The sequence below is a fragment of the Dermacentor silvarum genome, chromosome 3, assembly GCF_013339745.2.
Source record: "Dermacentor silvarum isolate Dsil-2018 chromosome 3, BIME_Dsil_1.4, whole genome shotgun sequence".
Lineage (NCBI taxonomy): Eukaryota > Metazoa > Arthropoda > Arachnida > Ixodida > Ixodidae > Dermacentor > Dermacentor silvarum.
In genome coordinates, this window is record NC_051156.1 from 142,745,001 (window position 1) to 142,766,609 (window position 21,609).

The 21,609-nt window shown below is 47.0% G+C and overlaps 1 protein-coding gene across 1 annotated transcript in view; it reads right to left on the bottom strand.

Moving 5' to 3' along the window:
* Positions 1 to 3,487: 3,487 nt before the first annotated feature.
* The window catches only part of LOC119444829 (glutamate receptor 1-like), a 32,499-nt gene continuing 14,377 nt past the window's right edge, over positions 3,488 to 21,609 (bottom strand). Inside the window, exon 5 of the mRNA XM_037709171.2 lies at positions 3,488 to 3,722. Coding sequence (XP_037565099.2) covers positions 3,488 to 3,722 — 235 coding nt within the window. The remainder of the gene's footprint in view (positions 3,723 to 21,609) is intronic.

Sequence of the window (21,609 nt, forward strand, 5' to 3'; positions counted from 1 at the left end):
AGAAAATTAAATAGCATCATCCCGGTGAGGATGCAACCGCTTTTTTTTTAAACCCGGGACAATAAATAGGGGAATGAACGCGCAAGTGCATGGTCGAACCCATGGACATGACATTTATGCCGGATCACGAGCGCATATCTTTGTAGAAAGCAGCACCCTGCATGATTTCTACTGGTCTTGTAACCCTGAAGGTTTCCTGCATTGACAAGGCCGGAAAACTGTACAATAAAGCTAACTTCCCAGTGCTATAATGAACCAACGATTTCAATTAAAGCTTTCTCGCACAAAAAAAAAAAAAATAGCCAAGTTCAAATACCACCTCGCCAAGAAAGCTTATATATTTTTTTTTCTTTCTTTCTCACTTTCTTTCTCTGTCTCTCTCTTTCGCTCTCTCTTTATTTATCTCTCTCTCTCCTTCTTTCTCCTTCTGTCTCTCTCTTTGCTTCCTTTCTCTATATATCTCTCTCGCTCTCATTTTCTCTTCCTCTCGCCCGTAGCAAATTGTGTTACAATCGTCGGTGCAATGCAACCATATGGTTCCCATAAATGAACGTTCTGTAAGCGTCAGTGTATAGCGCAGTGGTTAGGACGCTCGCCTTCGGACCGTGGGTACCCGCGTTTGAATCCCGCTTCGCGAAGGAAGTTCATTTTGTTATATTACGTTCTTTATTTCGCTCGCTCTCCGTCTGTCTTTCTTTACCTTTCTGCACCTCCTCTCCTCCTATACTCTGCTTTCACGTTTTCCCAGCTCGGCGGCGCTGCGCACGACAACAATACCAACTACCGAGGCCTTAACAGCTCCACTGTAAAAAACCTGGGTAGGCTGTACTGGGGATGCAGCGCAGTGGATTACATGAAACGTCTCGCGCGTGCTGCTGAAAGTGTATGGGCACAACACTACAGAAGTGGTGTAACGAAATACTCAAGTGACATGTACTCACACACTACAAAGCTTATATGCTCTAGTTATGAATACTACTTACTATCTAATCTTGCAATCCTTCTTGCTCCCTATTCGTAGTGGGACCACCACGGTCAAATTGGTGGTCGCTAATTGACATTCCTCTGTAGTGCTGCCCGTGAATGTTCACGCCATTTTTGGCCCTGCGCGTTAAAACCACGAACGCCGTAACCGAGCAACCGTCACATTTCTGCCAGATATTACACACTTGTAACTCCTGATGAGCACCGGCTCGAGTTTGATGGGTCATACCTATCAGCGGCAGAGTGAACTCTCAAATGCGACCACTCCCACTCGGATCGACAAATTACTATCAGCCTGTGTCTCTCTAAATGGTTAGCGAGAGGCTGAGTTTAGATCCGATTGCATCATGCGAGACGCGGCAACGGCGTAGCTGTGCTGCGACCCAATCATGATCGAGCACTGGCATTTTTTTTTCTGTGGTACGCTGTAGGGACTTCCTGCTCGGTAGCACAGGATCGGATCAGATTACCGGCGACCTTCAATGGGAAGTAACGGCCACGATCTGTAAGTGATTGGCGAGGGGAGCCGTAGCGTACGATTACATCGTGGAGGAGAAAGTCGACGACATCTGCCGCGCAGCTGGTTGGAATTGCTCGCGTGATGGCATATCTTGTTGCATAATCTGTGGCCACTACAATCCACTTGTTTCCGCTGGTATAAATAGAAAAAGTGCGGAGCAGGTCGAGCCCCACACGAAAAAATGGCTCCGTGAGGACGTCCATTGCAATTGGTTGAAGGAAACCAGCAGGAGGCAATGGAGGCATCTTCCGGCTCTGACCCAGATCGCAAGCAGCGACGTAACGGTGCACAGAGCGATAATTCCAGGCAAGAAGTGGCGTCTCACGTGGTCGTAAGTACAAGACTACCAGTTACACCCAGGTGTCGAGCGGTAGGAGCATCGTGCAGCTGCTGGAGAACGGTGAGTCGGAGGTGCCTTAGAACAACCAGCAGGAGCTCGGGACCATCAGAGCGGACGCTGCGACGATATAAAGTCCCATCGTGCAGAGCCAATAGCCGGAGGGAAGGGTCACTGGGCTCGCTGGTGAGGCGGTCCATCAGGGTGCGAAGGACAGGATCGCGGCGTTGTTCGTCACCGTTATAGAGCAAGTCGGACATGGACAGATGCAGAAGTCCGAGTCAGCATCTGTGACGTCCGGTGGATCTACAGGATGGTGAGATAGACAGTCAGCGTCTTGGTACAGACGTCTAGATTTATACACGATGGAGGAGGTGTATTCTTGCAGACGTAAGGCCCAACGAGCGAGGCGTCATGTTGGGTCCTTCAAAGAGGAGAGTCAACAAAGGGTGTGGTGATCAGTTACGACGCAGAAACTGCGACCGAACAGGTATGGTCGAAATTTTGCGACCGCCCTTACGAGCGCTAGGCATTCATGTGCAGTGATTGAGTAATTTAGTGCGGCCGCAGATAGAAGGTGGCTGGTGTAAGCGATGACGCAGTCTTGACGACGTTGACGCTGGCCGATTACGGCGCCAACTCCAGGACCACTCGCGTGTGTGCGGACTTCAGTGGGAGCCGAGGGGTCAAAATGAGACTGAATCGGCGAAGTGGTTAGCCGTTCAATAAGGGTAGAGAAGTCTTGGGCTTGCTGTGGTCACAAAGAAAAAGGCGCATCCTTCTTCAGAAGGCCAGTGAGTGGCCGAGCGATATCGGCATATCCTTTAACAAAGCGACGGAAGTACGAACATAATGCCATAAAACTTCGGACATCTTTTGCTGAACATGGAACAGGAAAATTTCGCACAGCGCGAAATTTTTTCGACCCGCCGTGGTTGCTCAGTGGCTATGGTGTTGGGCTGCTGAGCACGAGGTCGCGGGATCGAATCCCGGCCACGGCGGCCGCATTTCGATGGGGGCGAAATGCTAAAACACCCGTGCACTTAGATTTAGGTGCACGTTAAAGAACCTCAGGTGGTCCAAATTTCCGGAGTCCCCCACTACGGCGTGCCTCATAATCAGAACTGGTTTTGGCACGTAAAACCCCATAATTTATTTTAAATTTTTCCGGGTCAGGTTGTATTCCCGCAGCGTTTACGAGATGTCCAAGCACAGTAATTTCGCTGTAGCCAAAACGGCACCTCGATGAGTTCAGCTAAAAGCCAGCACTGCGAAAGACAGAAATGAGAGTAGTGAGGTGCTGGAGGTGACTCTTATAGGCCGGCGAAAGCACAATCACTTCGTCAAGATAACAAAGACATGTTGACGACTTGAAGCCGCGCAGAAGAGAGTCACTCATGCGCTCGAATGTATCTGGGGCATTGCTTAAACCAAAGGGCATGACATTGAACTGGTAAAGACCGTCTAGTGTAATGAAGGTGGTCTACTCACGGTCCGTCTCATCTACGTCAATCTGCCAATAGCCCGAACGGGGGTCAATTGACGAAAAAATATTATGATCCGTGAAGACAATCAAAGGCTTCATCTATGCGAGGCAGTGGGTACACACCTTCCTTTGATATCTTGTTAAGGCGACGGCAGTCAAATCAGAATCGCCAAGAGTTTCTCTTCACCAAGACAACCGGGGATGTCCAGGGACTGCTTAAAGGCTCAATAATGTCCTTGTTCATGATCTTGTCGACCTCTTTCTGTGCGATGGCCCACTCCGCTTTGGAGAAGCGATAAGGTCGCCTATGAATGGGGCTAGCATCCCCGGTGTTGATGCGATGGGTGACTACAGACATCTGTCGGAGAGGGTAGTCATCCAGGTCAAAAATGTCTCTATAAGAAGAGAGAAGGTGACAAATAGCTTTTGAGTGCTCAGAAGAAAGATGAGGAGTAATCATTTCGCAAAATGTCCTCACTCGGCGAAGACGACCAAAGACCGGACGGCAGGGGCCCGCTGAAGCTGGGGAGGGCTTCTGGGGTCAAGGAAGAGACCTGGAATTCTTCCAAAGGCGTGATATGCGCCAAAGCAATGCCGTGGGGTAAAGCGTGCGTTGAACATCCAAAATTAAGGATGGGTAGGCAAGTACGACAGAACCACGTCAGTGATCGGGGATACGACGTACTCGCCATCAGGAACGAGAGGACAGATGATCACGAGGACATTTGTAGCGGCCTGTGGAGACGGGTGAGCACGGCAGAACATAAGCGGTGTGGTGTACTAGAAGTGGCGTCGGTAGGAAATGGCTGGTCCACATGTACAATATCAGCGAAACAGTCAATTTCGGCGCAGTGCTTTGAAAGAACGTCGAGGCCGAGAATGAGGTCATGTAAACACTGCTCTCGAAGAATAAATAAAACAATAATGTAGTCATCTCCAATGTTCACACGTGCGGTGCACATTCCGTTGGCAACTCGTACTGTACAGGGCACGACGGGTGTCAGAACTTCCGGGAGTCTTCGTCGAAGAGCGGCACTCATAACTGACAGTTGCGCCCCTGTGTCGACGAAAGATGTGACGGGAACACCGTCTACTTCAACGTCCACTAGGCTTCCACGTGTAGGCAGGGACAAAAGAAGATTTGTAAGCCGGGTAGAAGTTGCAGCGTCACCTCCGGGAGCTGCTCGGCCTAGTTTCCCGAAGGGAAGCGACGGGTTGTAGATGGAACTAAGAGCGGCGAACGAGAGGCGAACGGGACCGACGACCTTGCGGAGACGGGGAGCGGCTAGGTCTCGGAGGAACGCTGACGGCATATTTTCGTTGTATGTGCTTTTAGCAAGCGGCACCCCACCTCCCCCGGGCTGACCAAAATGAAAGACGGTTGACGTCAGAACGACGATTATATGGGAAGTTTCCACGATATCACCATAAATACTGCGACGACGACACTGCGAATACGCCTGTGAAGTGCCTCCAACACCTGTGGGTGGGAAATGGCATGCCGACACATGGCCACATTCTATGACGTGTGAATGGTGCTCGAGATGGCGAGAACGTATCAGGGATCCTCCTACAACAATAGACATAGATGATCGAAGAAAGTGCATAGAGGATCGAAGAAAGGGTCGAGCACCTAGAGCGTCGACACACCGATAAATAAGGACAATATATTTTTTCCGGAATAGAAGCAAATGTACTTACGGGCAGAATGGAAATTCTCAACGTGTTATCGAACATGATGAGTACCGCTGCCAAGTTCTGCTTTCAATGTAGGAAAGATTACCAGAGTTGTTTCTTCATCGCGTCAACTCACAATATACTCTGGAATGCTGTGAGAAAGTGCGGCGCGTACAATATCCTTCTTGCACGGACTCGTAGACCAGTACGACGTGCCCCAGTGCCGCATAAGAGCTTACTTGCGCCCAGTAGTGAGCGTGCTAATTGTACTGATACTCACGCCTCCACCCCCTTTCTTTATTGACCATACAGTGGCTCCACCTACTGTATCTACACCGGTGAAACAGAAAACCGCAGGGAATCCCCGCCTCAACAATAACATTTTCGGCCCCACTGAGATCACCTTTCTTCCCGCGTCGATTAGAAAGAAATCATATGTAGTCGATGAATTGCTGTTTGCCCAATAGGGAACAAAAACAGAGCCGATAAGTGCGAACATGCCGCGTCCTTGTCAGTGCAGTGCTGCCGCAATAATAATGAGGCGCAATTTATGAGACCACCGACCTAGCTGCACTAATGGAGAAATAACATCAAGCCTTCGATTCGAGCAGGCTATCGGCAACATGTTTTTACTGCGCACTCATGACATAAGGCTCCTGAGCGCTGATATTCTATGACCTAAAATAGATCGCGTGTGTTGGTGAGCATCTTATAGATTAGGTGGTAATGAACAAAGCGTTAATATGCTGAATATAACATGTCATTAGCAAACTAAGTGGATGCCTAATTAGGAAAAAGTCGAGCATTTCACGCCGGATATTTATGCATGATTATATGGTCTCGGTATATTTAGTTTTATTTATTTTTCTCTCAGTGAGTACAATGAGAAGGATGTAAGTTTTGTTAGCTCAAAGGTAACTAAACCGGTAATAAGCATTGCCTGTATGATGAACTGTCTGCAAAATTAAGGTATCTTGGGTTGTGGAAGTCAAAATCGCGTGGTGCAACGACTGGTCTTGCAGTGAACAAGTTCAACACAAATTTCAATAGTATTTGCATATAGACAAGTAAGCATAAGAAATCAAACTAGCAATGAACGTAAGGCCATGTGCTATTGGTTGCATGTTTAAATGAGAGCTTATGTGACAAACATCGCACAAGTAATGATTGCTCAATATAATAGCGGAAAACAGCGTATGTATCATGCACTTCAGTTGCTGCATTGTGAGAAAAAGGGGGTAGCCCCAACTTCACGCCAACTTTTCGACAACGAGTCTGACGAATACCACATGTCAAGGCTCCTAGGTGGCGTCAGGGCACGGACCAAGACTAGCCTCTTTGTCAAAACGTTACCTCCATGCTGAAAATTTCCTGATTCGTACGTTTATTGACCCAACAACAACAACATACTTTTTATTTCGGTTAATAGTATACACTGCTGACCGAGGAACATTGGGCTAAAAGTGTTTTGCAGCACCTGACAAAGTCCCAGCCTCTCTTCTGTAATTCAAGCACATGAGGTTGCAGCATAAGTTTTACAAAATGTTACACTATGTTTACATAGTCACTAAGTAGAATTCAAACATGTTCCATGTCACATGTAATAATAACAACAAATAAAAAAATAACATGCACGAAGCTAAAACACATTACACCAACTTAAAATCTCTACCTTTAGCTGTTCCTGCATCCAAGCTGAAGAGATATGAACTGTGCTATTAAATATGCACAAAAGGCGTTGATTCAAAGCCAGTTCTGATTTTACAGCGATATTTCTTGTCTGACAGCTTTTTTTGACAACGCTTCTTGCATTTTTCGTGGGCTTTGGCATTCGTCATCGTTTGTTCGCCGTTAATAATTTGTAGATATCAATAGAAACTTGTGGCACTAGGTATGTGCTGGCTACTGTGCTAGCCTAGTAGAAAACGTAGGCAGTATATGTACTCATACACACTCAACGCTTATTCAAACACCATAAAATGCTTGGGGGCCCGGAAAAATATCTTTAAAAGGGATGCACTAGGTCAGTGTCCCCTTCATGGCGTATAGTGGAAAGCACCGACTTTGTAAACGGATACAAGTTGCAGTTTCAACAGGACCATAGAAAATGATAGGTCTTGGGCACAGTAATACAGCTCAAGCTACGAGCAATAAGAAATTGTAACACATATAGAAATCGCGAAAAATAAGTTACACATAAGTATATAGGCAAAATTAATAGTGATTGAAAGTGAATAGGAAAGTGATCAAAGTAATAGCAAAACATTTTGAATGGAAACATAAATCCCAGTGCCATCTAACAGAAATTTCTTAAGCAGGCAGTTTAGTGACATGGTAGATATGTCTTCGTTATGTACTCCTAATTTTCTTCGTGTTGATTAAAATTGGCGGGGCACATATCGACAATAATGTTTTCCGGGTTACGTGTGCGGGGGTATGCCGAAGACTTATTTGTTAGTGCGGTCGGTTTAGCCAAAGTGCGAGCTTTTCTGAGTATACTTCTGATATGTAACAGTCTGAGTCAGCAGTATGAATATGCTAAATTTTTGGAATGTGTAGCGTGGGAGAGAAGGGAGAAACTCGTCTAGAAAAGCCGAGCGGCACGTGTTTGCAATCGCCGTAATTAGTCTCTGTTTCATGTGTTGTTGTGGCCCCGGATGAACGCACCGTGATTCAGTAAAGAGTAGCACTAACGGATTGTACTGTAGGATGTTCACTGACATCGGAAAGGATGAGCACTGTAAACCCATATATTCAATTGGACGCGAAAACTTCCGCATAGCATGCCAGTCCCAATACATATATGTTCGGAAAAGTTTACTCCTGCTGTCTTGAAGCAAAAAAAAAAAAAAAAAAAACGGCAGATTCCACGATCTGTGGGAATTGATGTTATGCGAAGTAGTGTGCGGGGAGCCTTCGAAGTTAATGAAACGACCATGAGAGCACCAAGATGTAGGCGGATTTTAGATGCGCAGCTCCATCTTTAGCGGCGGCCTGTCCCGCGGCGTCGTTGGCGTCGGCGTCGGCGACCGTCCGCACCTCTCCTCTCTCTCCACGCCAGCTGTGCGATAACGCCTCTCTCCTCATCTCCCCCTCTCCACGCCATCTGTTCGATAACGCGCTTCTCCCTCCATGTCTTCATCCGCCACCTGTGCGATAGCGCGCGATGCGCGCCTCTCTCTCTCCTCCTCCTCTCCACGCCAGCTGCTTATATAAACCCGGTGCATGCGCCGCTGCCTCAGTTGCTTCTTCGGTTTAGTCACGCTGCGCCGTCCGATGCACTGAATGGACGCCAATGAATCTGTCAACGAACTGTCTGGCACATCTTCAACAGCAGCAGCCAGTTCATTAACAGAACGGCGAGCACCTCTGAAGACAAGGCGTCGCAGAGAAGAGCTCGCGACACAACGTCGGCGACGCGCAGCGGATCCAGATTCAGTTCGCCAACGCGAAGCCACTTCGAAACGTCAGCGTCGAGCAGCGGATTTCACACTTCCAGAACGCGAAGCCGCTTCGAAACTTCAACGTCGAGCAGCGGATCCTGAGCTTCGAGAACGGGAAGCCGCGTTGGTTCGTGAACGTCGAGCAGCAGAACCTCAGGTTCGGGACCGTGAAGTTCAACGTAAACGTACGAAGCGAGTGGCGGAACCCGACCTTCGAGAACGTGAAGCCGCGTTGGTTCGTGAACGTCGAGCAGCGGATCCTGAGCTTCGGCAACGTGAAGCAGCGTCGGTTCGAGAACGTCGAGCGGCAGCACGGCGTTCACGCGATGTGATGGTGACCAACGCAAGTTAACACGTAATAAAAACGTAATAACACCAAGTTAACAACGTTAATAACACCATAATAACAACGTAATTAACGCTCTTATAAGACGTGAACGCATGTCATGACTTTCACGTCACGAGTCCTCAGGAGTCCCTTTAGCAACGCCTAGGAGACCTTAAGACAAAGCCTTAGGTCTCCTAGCTCGTGACTATGACTTCAACCATTGACCTTTAGCCTTTTCCTTCACTTAGTACCATCCGAACCCATTCCAGTGGTTCTTGAGTGTTAATCGTTTTTGCTGAGTCATTGTCATTTTTGCCGAGTCATCCTTATCACTATGACTTCTAGCATCAACCTTTAGTGTTACCTTCACTTTGTACCAACGTCAGAACCCCTTTGAGTGGTTTCTGAGTGCTAATCTTTTTTTCGCTGAATCATTGTCATTTTGGCTGGGTCATGATCATGACTGATTTCGAGTATCATCTTTTATTGATTCCTTCACTTAGTACCTACGTCAGAACCCATTTGAGTGGTTTTTGAGTGTTAATGTTTTTTCACTGGGTCATTGTCATTTTAGGCGGCTGTTTTATGACCTACATGACACGCATGTCACGACATTCATGTCATGATCTATCGTTTATGTTCGTCATACACTGTTATACTCTGCCACTTTTCATACCAAGTTAACAAAACGACCGTGAGAGCACCAACACATAGGCAGCTGTTTCATGACCTACATGACCCAAATGTCATGATATTCTTGTCATGACCTATCATTTATGTTCGTCCTACACTCTTGTATTAGTATGCAAATTATTGTATATACCAAGTCAACGATACGACCATGAGAGCACCAAGACGTAAAACGGCTAGATAGATAGATACTGTCAAAGGCACAAATGTTCGCCAAGAAATGCTTCGCATTTAAAACGAACATCCTGCAGCGTAATAGGCGGCGAGGCAGAGACAAGCCATATCGACGTTGTTGTTGTTGTTGCCTGAGAACGTTCGCAGAAAACAGTTCTTTTTTCACTTCTCCGCATGCTAACGCTGGGTAGGTGCCCATTGTTGCCAAATAGCCCAGAATTAATGAGGTACCCTCACACAAAAAGTATGACAACTTAAACGTATTTAGATCTATGTCGTACCGATCAGTGCCACACACTTGTCATGAACTTTATTATCTCTCGACAAGCATCAAACATATATAGCCTGTCCCTGTAACGCAGACAGCTAAGAGCTAACGAGGCTGGGCTCGTGTCATTCGCCACTGCTGCTACCTCAATAACCGAAACAAGCTTCGCGTCATTTAAATTCAAACATTGCATGATCTGAGTGCGTGTCATCTGCAAGACTTTAGGATTGAGTTGCCGATGGCCAAGAATACGTTAACGAAAGATGTGACGGGTATATTAACAATAGCTTCATGAAGTTCTTGTAGAATTTTGTAACGAAAATGCTGTAGATTCAGTGATGCATTTGTTTACGCGAATGTTAATGAAGATGAGCTAAAATGAGCTTCGCCCGACGGGCAAAGCATCCACAGCAATAACATGGCGTTTGCATATCACACGAAGTAAGGCTTGTAGTTTTTGAGCAGTATAAATTGCTATAAACATTCCCTTGCTAACAAAACACACTTGAAGTTAAGCGCCCAAATATATTGACGCATGTACTTGTTTATCTTTATACGGTGACCGCTTCTCACCGGCTAACAAATGTTAAACGTTATTGCTCGGCGCAGGACGCGCCTGCACGTATCGGACGTTTCTGTAATGTTATCGGTGCTTCTATTCGTCATCTGTTGTCACAGAACCTTGTGCACTCTGATTGTATGCGCGACTTCCGCTCGGATAGACATAAGTACTATCGGGCTCTGCCTCGCAAAACACTCAGTGACATGTATGTACCTACTATTGCTATCCAGCCTTTTATATGGCATGTATTAAAACGCAACTGCCATACACGGCAACAAATATCAATAAGTACTAAACATATTTTTACCTATTAAAATTATCTTTGCAGATGTATGAAATTCCGACCAGCTTATATACCTGAAAGGCAGCTGTGTGAACGAGTTCTTGCTGTTTTCCGAAGTACTAGGTGTCGGTGTTGCCACGTCCCGAAATCTACTCAATACATTGCAAACGCTTCGCTGAAGCTGGTGCAATTCCTGCGCTATGCCCGAGCATTTTCACATGTTTTACTACAACCAAGCTTTGTACAGCAATCAGCGTTTTTGCTTAAATCATTAAAAAGTCAAAGGGCTGCGCGGCGCACCCAGCACAGTTACAGCGTGAGCGGGAGGCTGGAGGAACGGGCTCCATCGAAGCTCCGTTTGCGGCAGCACGCACTAGAGGGTGTGCGCGGCAAAGTCTCTTTGCGTCGTTTTCACGAGAACGATCTGAGCTGTCGGCCCAGCGTCGACGGCGAGCTGTGACATGTGCTGCTCTCTGCACAGCGGTCTGCTGACTCCAACGTTGCCTGGTTGTAGACGCGCGCGTAGCTCTACGATTCGCTTCTTCAGCAGTGGTTCGTGCCTTGCGATGAGGAGCCATAAAGTGTCCGAGGAGTAAACACAGATATCAAGACAGCGCGGCGCACATGTCACACCCCTTTACCGGTGGCACGATACGATGCTGTTGATGGCGATCATGATGATAATGAAGATGATTTATTCGCATCTCCTTTGATATGGAGCGGTGACAAATATTCACCTAGCCTGCTTGAATTAGCCAGATCCTGCTACATGCAACATGCAATTGCTACATGCAACCTCTACATGTCGGGACACCTGGTGTTATACAACGCAACTACAATGCAAAGTTTGCACGTAGGCTAGGCGAAAAACAGTCATCTAGCCTGCTTGATTTTTCATTCTAGCATTTTTTACATCTCCTTACTCTTGTCTTTCTTTCCCAAGACAGTCCAACCATTTCTTGGCCAATCTCCCACATTGGGTCAGCCTGCCGCCGGGGGCCGCCTGGCCATAGCTGCCACCGGCCACCGGCGGCGGCGGACAACATCGCCAACCGAAACGGCTGTTGGAATGAGCCCATAACAGCTTACGCTGTAGGAAGAATGGTGTGGCGCGAACGTACTAGTGAGAACACATACAAAAAGCTTTCCTGAAACAACTAAAAAAGTTTATTGTTACGGCCACGCAGGAACACGAACAGTACTTGCATTGCTGAGTAGCTGATGCATAAGGAAACTCCGCGCTAAAGGGAATATTTATTGATACCTATCACAATCATAATCTCGGGATTCAGAGCTATAAATTGTCCAACATCAATTGGTGCACAGAATCTCGGACTAACATGCGAAAATCCTAACCAAATACGGTATATTTATATGAGAACCTTGCATTGTTTAAAAAAAATCAGAGCCCTTCCACTACAGTGAAGGTGGAAGCCAGCGAAGCTGTAACTATGGTGGGTCTGCTGTAGTGAATATTGCTATAGTGAATATATATTATCATTATTGACCATATTGAGCGCCTTCAGCATGTTCGTCAAAGAGCAAGGACACCGGCGTCTTGTTCTCGCGCGGCGCGATGGCCAAGTAGTGCTTTTGCTGTGCCAAGTCCGTTCTGTGGAGGCGCTGGCGCAACGCCGACGAGATCTTTCCCGCTCCTGCTCTCGGCGGCTCATAATAACATATCCAATGCGGGTATGAGCCACACGGGATTTCTTTCTTACCTGCCTTCTTTCTTTCTTTCTTTCTTTCTTTCTCTCTTTCTTTAATTCCTTACCTTCCTTCCTTCTTTTCTTCCTTTTTTCTTTTTTCCTTTCTTTCTTGTCCCTGGCTCATGCCTACTTTCTTGTCCCTTGCTATGCCTACCCGCATATCCAATGCGGATATGCGCCACACGTCGCTAATCGTGACGTAACGGATGACCATGTAATGTTATTGATGTCATGGCCTATCAGTCATGTTAGTCACACATTGGTGCCCTTCCATGCCAATTTTGGTATATACAAAGTGAACGACATGCCACAAAACGAGACGCCACAAAATTGTTGCCTACTTCCGGTGTACACGGACGCGATCTCCGGGAACCTATACTCGCTATACTACATGGTGTTATAGTTGCACACATCCAAGATGATTCCACACTTTGTTAAAGCATTTTCATAGTGCAATTTGTCCGCCATTAGACGTAGACGAACCGAAATTCAGAGTGGCATAAGTAGCAATTGGGCACGCGTATTGGCCCATGTTCATAGCCATGCGTTGAACGCTTCCGGTGGCGGTGTTTGCCCGCCGAAAATATCAGCTCAGACTGCATCAGTAGCTCGCCTGAATTTTTTTAATGTCAAGACGCCGGGCGTATGGTGATCGCCGCTTGACACATTGGGTCGCTTTCGGATACCGATAGATCCCTTCCTGTATTCCGGACTCTGTAGTCACACTCAGGGCAGCATGCATATAACAAATAAGTTTTTATATAGCCTTGTATACTGCTCCTACAAATGTGCCTCTAACCAGTTTTGTTATATTAAGGATTACACAATAACCCAAAAGACGGCGCCTGTTTGCTGTTACCCTGCGCACGTCGATTAGTTCGTTCTCGCTCTACAATCTGTTAGCCTCCTGCTGATTCAGATGGTGGAGCAGCCAACCCCTGTGAGGCATTGTTCCCGGGTTCGATTGCCGTATCTGGACGAATTCTTCCTCCGGTACGAAGCTCTCATTCTGAAGAAACCCGAATGGGCTTTCTTTGTAACTTCGGCTACAAAGAAATGCATGACATTAGAAAATAGACATAGGAAAGTTCGAAGACTTCATACCGGCGCAGATGCGTTTGTTATCAACAGTAGGTAGCGAAGTTCGGAAGGAAACGGCGGGTGAATGCTCGCATTTGCGGATGCATTGTATCGCCAAACTGCCGCACAACCAACACACGACCACTTTAATTTTTGTCAAAATTTTTAGAAAAATTGATAAAAGCTGCACATTTGCAACACGGACAACATATTTGCTCATGTGTGTGTGCCTCACATCTTACTTTTCAAGTAACATAAATTAATAAATCTATAAATAAAGTCAAATATTTGAACAATCGGACAAGTAAACAGGATATATTGTGATCTCTTTTTTAACACGTCATCGTTATCAACTGCATGAGACTATCATCATCCCAGACCTTCTCCATTGCTGGTGATCTCTCTGACCTCACCTAATGAAGGTTTCGTTTGCTTCTCTCCTCTTAAGTGGTGTAGAAATTGGAACTTGGAATGAACAATGGTTCATAAAATTTTGAAAAAAATACAGGAAATACGGGAACGACGTCGCCGCTAGTGTATCTGAAGAATGCCCATGAAGCTAGTCGATGCAAAAATGGGATGTCGCAGAACTGCACTTTGTCACGACGAGGAATTGCCGCCACATGCTGTTGGAGAACGTAGCGAAGAATGACAGGTCGTAGTGGTTCGGAAGAGATGCGAAGGAAATTCCGGTGCCGAGATGCAAAGGCCATTACCAGCAATGCATTTTGACGGCAGCGATAAAACGTACTTGCGGACCGCATGACAACTCTCGTGGTATTCTGGTAGACACAAAGTGGGCAATGTTAAGGCATTGTTTACACTTAAGTGAATTTTCACCACGTCAGTTTGCAATACACTTGCATATGAATGAAGAAGGGATCCGCGTTAGCTGACCCTTCATCTGTGCCACGTGCGCCGCACCATACTCCAAGAAGTGTCGCATAAGAAACCGCTTAAGGCCAGCCCTGTAAGTTCAAGCAGCAGGCCCGATTTCCCTGCCATGGCTTATGCTTTTTCCCCACCCTTGTTCTCTGCCTTGACACAGAGGGAAGATAATCAAATAGTGGTGTAGAAAAATGCTACCTCTGGAGCGTTTTTTGTACCACAGTACGATCTCTCAGCCTGTCGATACGATAGCCACTCCGTTAGCTGTCCCTCGTTCTTTTAATACTTCCCGCGCACTTGACACTAGGCTAGCGCGATAAGTACCAACATGCCGCATCGGTAATTTGCGGGGATGTATGATACCTGCGTGGTGGAAGAGCGCAGAATCATGCGAGCCTTCACTGACCCTCACCCTACGCTTGAAACGATAACGCCAATTCATCGATCTGGAGAAACGCTTGGAAAGTTACATTATTTGCCCGATCTAAGCATGCAGGAACGCTGAGCTGATACACGAGCACATGACAAAAAGCTGCTCTTGTTCACCATGCGCCAAAGAAGTGAAGGACATAACGGGGAAAGAGAGAGAGAGAGAGAGAAAAAGAAAGAAAGACAAGGAGGTTAGCCAGTGTGAATACCGGCTTGCTACCCTGCACTGGGGAAAGGGGCAAAGGGAATAAAAGATGATAGAAGGAAAAAAAAAACATTGAAGTAAGAAAATTTGCGCAATAACGCGACCCTACGTGCTACAACGTTCAAAGCCGGTCGCACAATTCACAAGCCTTAAAAAACTTCAGCAGAGCCCTTAAGGCCTTGAGTGCCGAAGTCCGTCTACACCAGTGTCCTAAAACTTTTTCTTCTGTGAGGGGGCGATTGTCCAGTTTTTCAAGCGCAGTCGCGAGCACTTTTCTTGCCACATTGTAGCGGGGACAGTCACAGAGTAGGTGCTTGATTGTCTCCTCGCGGCCACAGTTGTCGCAAGCAGGGCTGTCAGCCATTCCAATGCGGAAGGAATAGGCGTTCGTGAATGCGACGCCGAGCCACAGGCGGCACAGAAGTGTTGCTTCCGCTCGTGGTAACCCTGGTGGAAGACGAAGTTGCAGACATGGATCCAATCTGTGGAGGCGTGCGTTGCTGAAGTCACTGGTGTTCCACAGAGTCTGCGTAAGCTCGCGTGCGAGGGAACGAAGTTTTGTGGCTGCGTCTGTTCTCGACAGTGGTATGGATACAATAGGGGCACCATTGTGGGCCGATCGGGCAGCGTCATCCGCACTGTGATTTCCCGAAATTCCGCAGTGACCTGGTATCCACTGGTAGATGATGTTGTGCCCCTTGTCGGTTGCGTGATGGTGAAGTAGTCGGATGTCTGCTACTAATTGTGCGTTAGGTCCGTGGTTGAAAGGGGATAGCAGGCACTGGAGAGCTGCCTTCGGGTCACAAAAGATGGACCATGACTGTGACGATTTGGGGCCAATAAATTCCAGAGCAGCACGGATAGCTGCGAGTTCTGCAGCCGTCGATGATGTAATGTGAGACGTCTTGAATTGGATGGTGACAGATTTTACGGGGATTACCACTGCTCCAGCTGAACTTTTGGAGGAGACAGAACCGTCCGTGAAAACGTGGGTGCGTTCTCTGTGCTTTTCATGCATGAATGAAAGCACGGTTTGTTTGAGGGCGAATGACGACATGTCCATTTTCTTTCTGATACCGGGAATTACAACAAGGGCTTGGATTGGATGCAGGCACCACAGTGGTAGAGATGGTCGTGCTGCAGGCGTGAAGTTCGACGGTAAAGTTCCATGGCAGGCGGCAATAATCCTGCTAAACGCTGAACGAGGTCGAGCGGCAGGAAGGGAGGAGAGATGATGCGATGGAAGTCGGGCGAAGTGCCGGATGTGCATCCTTAAAGCATGGACTTGAATGTACGTAGTGATGGGGTGATCATGCGCGATGGCTATTGTTGCTGCCGTGGATGCACACCTGGGAAGGCCAAGACATATTCTCAGAGCTTGAGCTTGCACAGACTGGAGGACCCGGAGGTTGGTCTTACCGGTCCCACTCAGTACAGGTATGCTATAGCGTAGGAGACCCAGGAAAAGTGCATTATAGAGTTGGAGCATCGCCCTCACAGATGCACCCCATGACTTTCCCGCGAGAAATCTGAGAACATGGGTTACCATGGTCAGCTTCTTTTTTAGGTAGGAGATATGAGGACTCCAGGAGAGGTCTCGATCGATTGTCACTCCTAGAAAACGGTGCGTCTTCTCGTAGATGATTGGCTGTCCATTAATTTTGACAACATACGGTCTTATTGCTTTGCGCGTGAAAGCGACCATGGAGCACTTCTCCGATGACACCTCCAGACCTCGTGCTCGGAGATAACCTGATGTAACTGTGGCCGCTTTTTGGAGTCTGGCGCGCACCTGGGGACGCGTAACTCCTGATGACCAAATGCATATATCGTCCGCATAGATCGACACGTGGACGGATTGCGGAAGGGAATGAACTAGGTCGATGAGCGCTAGATTAAATAGAGTGGGGCTCAAGACTCCACCTTGCGGTACGCCACGGTAGGTGTTGTGCTGCGATGTCATACCATCCTCTGTTTACACAAAGAATGACCTGTCCTTCAAATAGCTGATAATCCATCGAAAAACAAGGCCACCCAGGCCAACATCGCCCATAGCGTCCAGGATGGCTCGATGAGTTATGTTGTCATAAGCGCCTTTAACGTCCAGGAACATCGCCGCTGACAGTCTCTTTAGGGTTTTTTCGTGCTGAACCGACGAGACAAGATCTATGACGTTGTCTATAGAAGAACGTCCGCGTCGGAAGCCTGCCATAGCGTCAGGGTATATCTCGTATCGCTCTAAGTACCACTCCAGACGTGTAACCACCATCCTCTCCATCACCTTTCCTAGACAACTGGCCAGAGCAATGGGACGATACGACGCCACGTCTAGAGGTGATTTGCCTGGTTTGAGCAGAGGCACAAGGCGGCTGGACTTCCATACAGCAGGAACCACTCCTTCACGCCACGAATTATTGTACACGTCGAGAAGAGCTTGCCGAGCTGTTTGACCGAGGTTGGCAAGAGCTGCGTACGTCACCCCGTCAGGTCCAGGCGATGAGGAACGTCTGCACGCTGCCAATGCCGCTTGCAACTCCTCGGTCGAAAAGAGATTGTCCATACGAGAATCCCTCGAGATGGGAACGTCATAGGAATCATGCGCGGTGAACGAGGACGGTTGGCCGGCAACCTTCAAACAGAAGTCCTCCGCTACGTCAATCTCTCGGCGACCTTGGTAGAGAGCCAGGCATTTGAAGGGGTGGCGCTGTTGCGGCGATGTTCGAAGACCGCGCACCGTCCTCCATATATATGACAGGGGTTTATGGGGGTCAAGAGAATCACAGAAACTCTTCCACCTTAGAGACTGCAGTAAGTTGATCCGACGCTGGATCTTCTTCTGTATGCGTCTCGACTCCCTTAAGTCGTAGATGGACTTGGTGCGCCGGTAGCGTCGTTCAGCGCGACGGCGAATTGCTCGGAGGCGTTCCAATTCCGCTTCGAATTCACAAAATTTTGGTGTAGGCCTAAAAACGCTTGTGGCCTTTTGAGCAGCGTCATTAATTAGCTCCTCGATGTTTCCAGGCACACAGTTCTGAGAATTTTCACACATCTGCTCCATGAGGAGCGTGTATTTCGGCCAGTCGATGCGGGGAAAGCTTTTCATTGGGCGTTGAGTAGCAATCATAGAAGGCTGCGAGGGCACCTCGTGGCTCCTTAATTAGCGACAACTAGAACATCTGAAACAGAAAGATAATACTGCATAAGATAAAATAATGGTTAGTTGGTATTTCATCAACTGTAATCACTACTTGGCGTTTACATTAGCGTTCACCCTATGTGACGAATTGATTGATTGAATATTATAGAAAAAAAATGTGGTTGATCCCTCTTATATAGGAATCAGTATAGAACACGAAAGTGAAACGTGTCTTCACAGAAGTAGTGTAATGTTTATTGCACATTGATATATAATGTCTATTGGGGTTTTGTGGCTAAAGCGCCCTTAGGCGTTGATGCACCCACGCTCACGCCTGGTGGCACGTCTCCTCCATCACGACTACCAACGTCGATGACCATGAGCAACCGTCGTGCATATGGAAGCTGCACTAGAGCACTGCACGGGCCCGGGCCGGCCCGAAAGCCCGGGCCCGGCCCGGCCCGCGGGCCGGGCCGGGCCGTCCGAATCGTTTTGTTGGCGGGCTCGGGCCGGGCCCGGGCTTAAAGCCGAGGGCCCGGGCCGGGCTCGGGCTTTAGGCCACGGGCCCGGGCCGGGCTCGGGCTTGAAGCCACAATGAGCGGGCCAGACTCGGGCCCGCTCATTGAAGGGCCTAAGTAGGCCTTCGAGCACACGCGACCGTTATGCATTGCATGATTCAATGCATTCTGGGCTGCCAAGCTGAAGTGACACGTGCTAGATGACGGTCATCATCATCATCAGTCTATATTTCTGTCCACTGCAGGACGAAGGCCTCTCCCTGCGATCTCCAATTAACCCTCTCTTGCGCTAGCTGATTCCAATTTGTGCCTGCGAATTTCCTAACTTCATCACCTCACCTAGTTTTCTGTCGTCCTGGACTGCGCTTCCCTTCTCTTGGTATCCATTCTGTAGCTCTAATGGTCCATCGGTTATCCATCCTACGCATTACATGGCCTGCCCAGCTCCATTTTTTCCGCTCAATTTCAATTAGAATATCGGTTATCCCCATTTGTTCTCAGATCCACACCGCTGTCTTGAGTGTATATCTTATCAGATGACTATATCTTATCAAAGAAAATAGTAAAACAGATGAAGTTCTCATTTTTAATAGCGGAGCTGTTTCAGTCGGGCCTAATGTGTCTGCTGAATCCAAGAATGTGGGCCGATCCTGGCAGCAGTGCAGAAAGGGTCCAAGCGCAATGGCACATACACCTGTGAACTAGCGAAGCTGAGCGAGGATAAGTCTAGCTAAGAATAGTGGGGACTAATTGCCTATCGATAGGCAATTGATAGCCAATCAATAGCTAGTCGATAATCGATCAATAATCAATAAATTCCCGAAAATGCTGGGGATGACTTGGTAGTGCTTAGCCTAGCCCAAATACGTGGCCAATACCTTACGATAGCCAATCGGCAGCCAATCAATAGCTAATCGATAATGGATCAATAATCAATAAATTCCGATAACTTGGTAGTGCTTAGCCTATCCCAAATACGTGACCAATATCCTGCAATAGACAATCAATAGCCAATCAATAGCTAATCAATAATCAATCAATAGTAAATAAATTCCGGGAAATGCTGGGGATGACTTAGTAGTGCTTAGTCTAGTCCAAAAGCCAGGACTAGCTAGGTGCCCATCATCTCCACTGTCTCGTTAGCATTGCGCAGCCAGTGCAAGCTACGCTAATTTGTTTTTTCCTTTTCCGCAAAAGCGAACATTGTTTCCGCGTAAGGAAAAATAAATTATACAAAGAACCACTCCTCAAACCATTTCCATGTTACCGCTTTTGCGATCGCACTATTACCAGTGTCGATAATATGGCATTATTTTAGCGCTAAGGCCAGTTACTTTTTGCTTCAATGCATGAAACAGCGTTTTCCTCAAAAAGTTAATTGGAACGCCCATGAATTTTGTCGGGCATATTGAAAATTAATATCTCGAAACTGGTTCAGTCCTGAGAATTCGTTCCAAGTGGATACACCTTGCAAACTCAGCGGCTATAATTCGTAGATTGAAAGATGTGCCGTAAAATAATTAAAAAGTTAATTCGCATAATTATGTTGAATATTCAAGTAGGCGTTTTTACCATCCATTAGGCCATCCATGTCAGAATTGGCTTGTAACTACAAAAAACAATTAGCCTCCTTAGAGCGTCGTCGCATTAATGCGAACACAAGAAATCCTGAGATATGGTCAGTTCCATACTTCAGAACACTCTATAAGCATCAGTCGTTAATACATGACCTACCATTCACTTTCAATAGATACAAAAATGGCGGTAATTTCAGTAAGAAGGAACTCAGCTGACACTTTGGTCACTTGTAATGTATCTGATGTGATTATTATTCTGCCTTTCTGTATGGTTCTGAGAATATAATGTAAATCCTGTTTCGTTTTCTTAGCAAATGTTGATCTTGTAAAATTCAGTCTCATGCTATGTTGTATAGCTGGTGCTGCGTTGTTCTGTATAGCTAGTATTGTTATTGTAGTGTTGTTTAAAATGCATTCTGTTAAAACTTTTCCAATTCTGTTAACTCGCCGTTACGCAAATATTATTTGCCTTTCCATTCATAGCTATTTCGTCTATGAGGAATTCCAGCGACAGCTGGAAATATATGTGAATTATTTTGCATGTGTGGTCTTTCGGGTAATGTCAAGCTACATATGTAGCTTTTAGTCCAAAATGACCGTCCAGCATGTAAACTGGACGATAAATTGATTTGATTTGATTGATTTCGTCGGACACTTTGAAAATTATTATCTCGAAACTGGTTTAGTCCTGAGAATTCGTTCCAAGTGGATACGCCTTGCGAACTCGGCGGATATAATTAGTGGATTGAAAGATGTGCCATGAAATAATTAATTAAAACGTTAATTAGCGTAATTATGTTAATTCTTCAATTAGGCGTTTTGATTTCTCGGGGAAGTAATGGCCGCCTCATCGAGTAGTTTAGATCAAGGATTGTAACTGTGCTATCTGCCACAGGTAATCTTTAAAAATTTGGTTCAGCTAAAATGAAAGGCCCTGTATATTTGCATGCTAAACGACATCATAGAACCATATCGTACAAATCAAGGTAAGTACATGCGCACCACCAGAAAAATAGTAGCACAGGCAATGGGCCGGATTACTGATGTTCCCGTGGGAGAAACAAAGATTTCGGCCTTTTATTGCTTATATACTGCAGCTCATTAAACCTCGAGAAGGTGAGGCTGACAGATACGGTACAATCTGTAAGTAAAAAAAATGAATTTTTTTCTTACAGGCCGGGCCTGGTCATGCACACGCGGGCCCCAGCTAAGCTTAATAATGAACGCCCGGGCCCGGGCCGGGCCCGGGCTCAGTAACACGGGCCCGGGTCAGGCCCGGGCTTGGAACCACAGGCCCGGGCCGGGCCCGGGCTGG